General features: G+C 38.9%; 1 protein-coding gene across 1 annotated transcript in view; it reads left to right on the forward strand.

Moving 5' to 3' along the window:
* Window positions 1–294: 294 nt before the first annotated feature.
* The window catches only part of LOC101864196 (glutamine amidotransferase-like class 1 domain-containing protein 1), a 13506-nt gene continuing 11179 nt past the window's right edge, over window positions 295–2621 (forward strand). Inside the window, exons 1-3 of the mRNA XM_005091005.2 lie at window positions 295–347; window positions 1052–1128; window positions 2180–2285. Of these exons, the coding sequence (XP_005091062.1) occupies window positions 296–347; window positions 1052–1128; window positions 2180–2285 (235 nt within the window). The 5' untranslated portion in view covers window position 295. The remainder of the gene's footprint in view (window positions 348–1051; window positions 1129–2179; window positions 2286–2621) is intronic.

A 2621-nucleotide genomic window follows, 5' to 3' on the forward strand; every position in this document is an offset into this window, starting at 1 on the left:
CCTCTCTCTCTCTCTCTCTCTCTTTCCTCCTCTATTATTATCTCTTGTTTTCTTCTTTCTTCTGCACCTCTCTCTCTCTCTCTCTCTCTCTCTCTCTCACCCTCTCCAATCTGCTCTTTGAACTATTCATTATTGCTTACCGCTCGTATTGACCTCACAGACCTGGTTCCAATAATAGCTCTACGGGTCATCTGGGTCAAGGTGTGTCCATAGACTTTACCTACTTTGCTGTGTCGGGTCGATGAGTGACCTGTGGCAGGAACCACAACTCTCGACAAACTTTCAGTATTTCAAAATGGCGACCTCCAGAGGCAGCTGTCTTGTTGTGATTAGCTCGGCTGTCGAAGGTTGGATAAATGTTAATGATCATGAGCCACCTTGCCGTTTTCTCTCCGAGCCTTTTGTTTTTATCACTTTTTCACAAAATACCCTGATTTGATCAGTTCAGGGTTAAACTAGATCTACTTTTAGAATAAACTGATTGTTGCGCGCGGGTTGAAACAATCTGGGTGCAGTGAAAATAAAAAAGTGGGCGTGGTTGATTGACGGTTTCAGAGAGTTGACGATGGTGAACGTCATACAAGTCAAGTATGACAAAGTCTGTAGTCATGGCATAACACAGTCTTAGCCCTCTAGAACTCCGGAAAGAATTTTCTAGATTTTCGGCTGACTGATGTATAGATCTATGAATGACAATCCATTGATCAGAGATGTGATGTAGGCCTATAATATACTCTATTATCTATACTATACTGTAAACTTTTACTTTTAGAAGCCAAACTTTTAGCCTAGGCTACTTACTTTTTGGGGGGTTTTGTGTGGTGTTTGTGTGTGTGTGTGTGTGTGTAGACTATGGCATGACTAAGAACACTAAATACTTAATGAAACAGATACACTGACTGAATTCCTAGGTTACTCTGGTGATGTAGAAAGTAGCAGAGTAAATCGCAAAACATAAAAAAAATCCCACTACTACTAGTACTACCTTTTCAAGTTTTTGTCTTCTAATGTTGGACTTATATATATTTTCTTCAATGCTTTTCTTCACCAGGTGTTTCTGCAGCGTCGTTTATGCAGGCATGCACCCTCATTAACCAGACTTTTGCTATACAGCTGGCATCTCCCGGTGTGAGTGGACTATTGGCCTACGGTTTATTGTGTTGTGACTGTCATCTAATATTATTGGAGTACTGTCGAAATTGTCCAAGATGGCCACCCATGTATAGTCATCATTAAGAAAAATACAGTATGACTCAGATAGCTTTAATTTATCGGGACCGTCCTCGGTAGTTCGATTGTTCCGTAGTTCGAGGGATATCTTACAAAGATAAAGAAGAAGAAACAATGGGACTGCAGGCACAGTTGGGCGGATGCGGGATTTTGAATCTTCTGTGTTCGACCTCTCCATGTTATACTATATTTATCTTAGACAAGTGGATGTCTTGGACAATGACAGTGTCATTATAAAATAGAAAAAAAAAAAACACATATAGGGGGAAAATGGGAAGTTGATGATTGTACGGGTGATTGTTTTGGACAGTTGGCTGTTACACCAGGTTCGATTGTAGGCCTATAATCTTTTATGTCATTTAAAGTTCTTTAATTGTATTACTATGGTCCCTGTGAAATTTTTAATGATAATAATTTAAAAATTACATTTATATAGCATATATCCACACTCTGCAGCATGCTCTTTGAGTTTGTTACCACTATTATTACCCCAGCAAACCCTAGAGCTAGTAGAACATCCAGAAACATTCTCAGCATCTCGGGAAGCAGACGCTGCAGGCAGCCGATTATTAAGCTGACATGAATTCAATTCTGTAAAATGAGAGAATGTAAGTGTATGGTATACAAAACACTGACACAGTTATGAGTTTGTTACTGTGGGAACGCCATGTTAACTTTTTACCGAAAGGTTATGGGATCAAACCTCTCTTTGGGGAAAGCACTTTTACTTTTCATGATTTTCCTCACTTCTCCCAGGTGGGAACAGGTACCCTTGCTATAGGTGACTAAAATTCTTGTTGATTTGTTTGTGTTTTAGTGCTTAATTGGTTGCTATATATATAAATGTATATGTCGAACCTGCGTATGTCATCTTGAGTGACTGAGGTAGGTTCGATTTTACATCATCTAGGCTTAGCAAATTCACAGAGTCAATCAAATTTGATTTCAGGGTCGTCAAGCAGAGTATGTGAACCAGGATGATTCTAACCGGCGCTGGTTCAACGAATTTCGCTCCAAGGCAAGTTCCACTCCCATTGGTCTAGAGACAGTGGACGGTGAGTTGACCAGCGGTGCTAAACGTTATGTTATTTATCTGTTTTTCGTTGCAGCATTTTTTTATCCAGTAAAGTGTTAACAGCCATTTTCACTCTCAGACAGAGGCATCTGTTTTAGTTTTCTAGAAATCAGGAAATAAGAATCAGTGTTTGTGTACTCAGCATAAGCGAACAAAAAACTTTTTCTTTACTTGATACTATAAACCACTCAAAAACTTTGTTTGAAACGAAAGGGTCATTTCCTCCTCTGTGAAGTTGACGGGTTTTACTGGCAGATGATAATAATAAAAACGATAATAAAAATAGTAATAATATTTTATTAAACTGTCACATGAT

Source organism: Aplysia californica, unplaced genomic scaffold (assembly GCF_000002075.1).
Source record: "Aplysia californica isolate F4 #8 unplaced genomic scaffold, AplCal3.0 scaffold00024, whole genome shotgun sequence".
Classification (NCBI taxonomy): Eukaryota; Metazoa; Mollusca; class Gastropoda; order Aplysiida; family Aplysiidae; genus Aplysia; species Aplysia californica.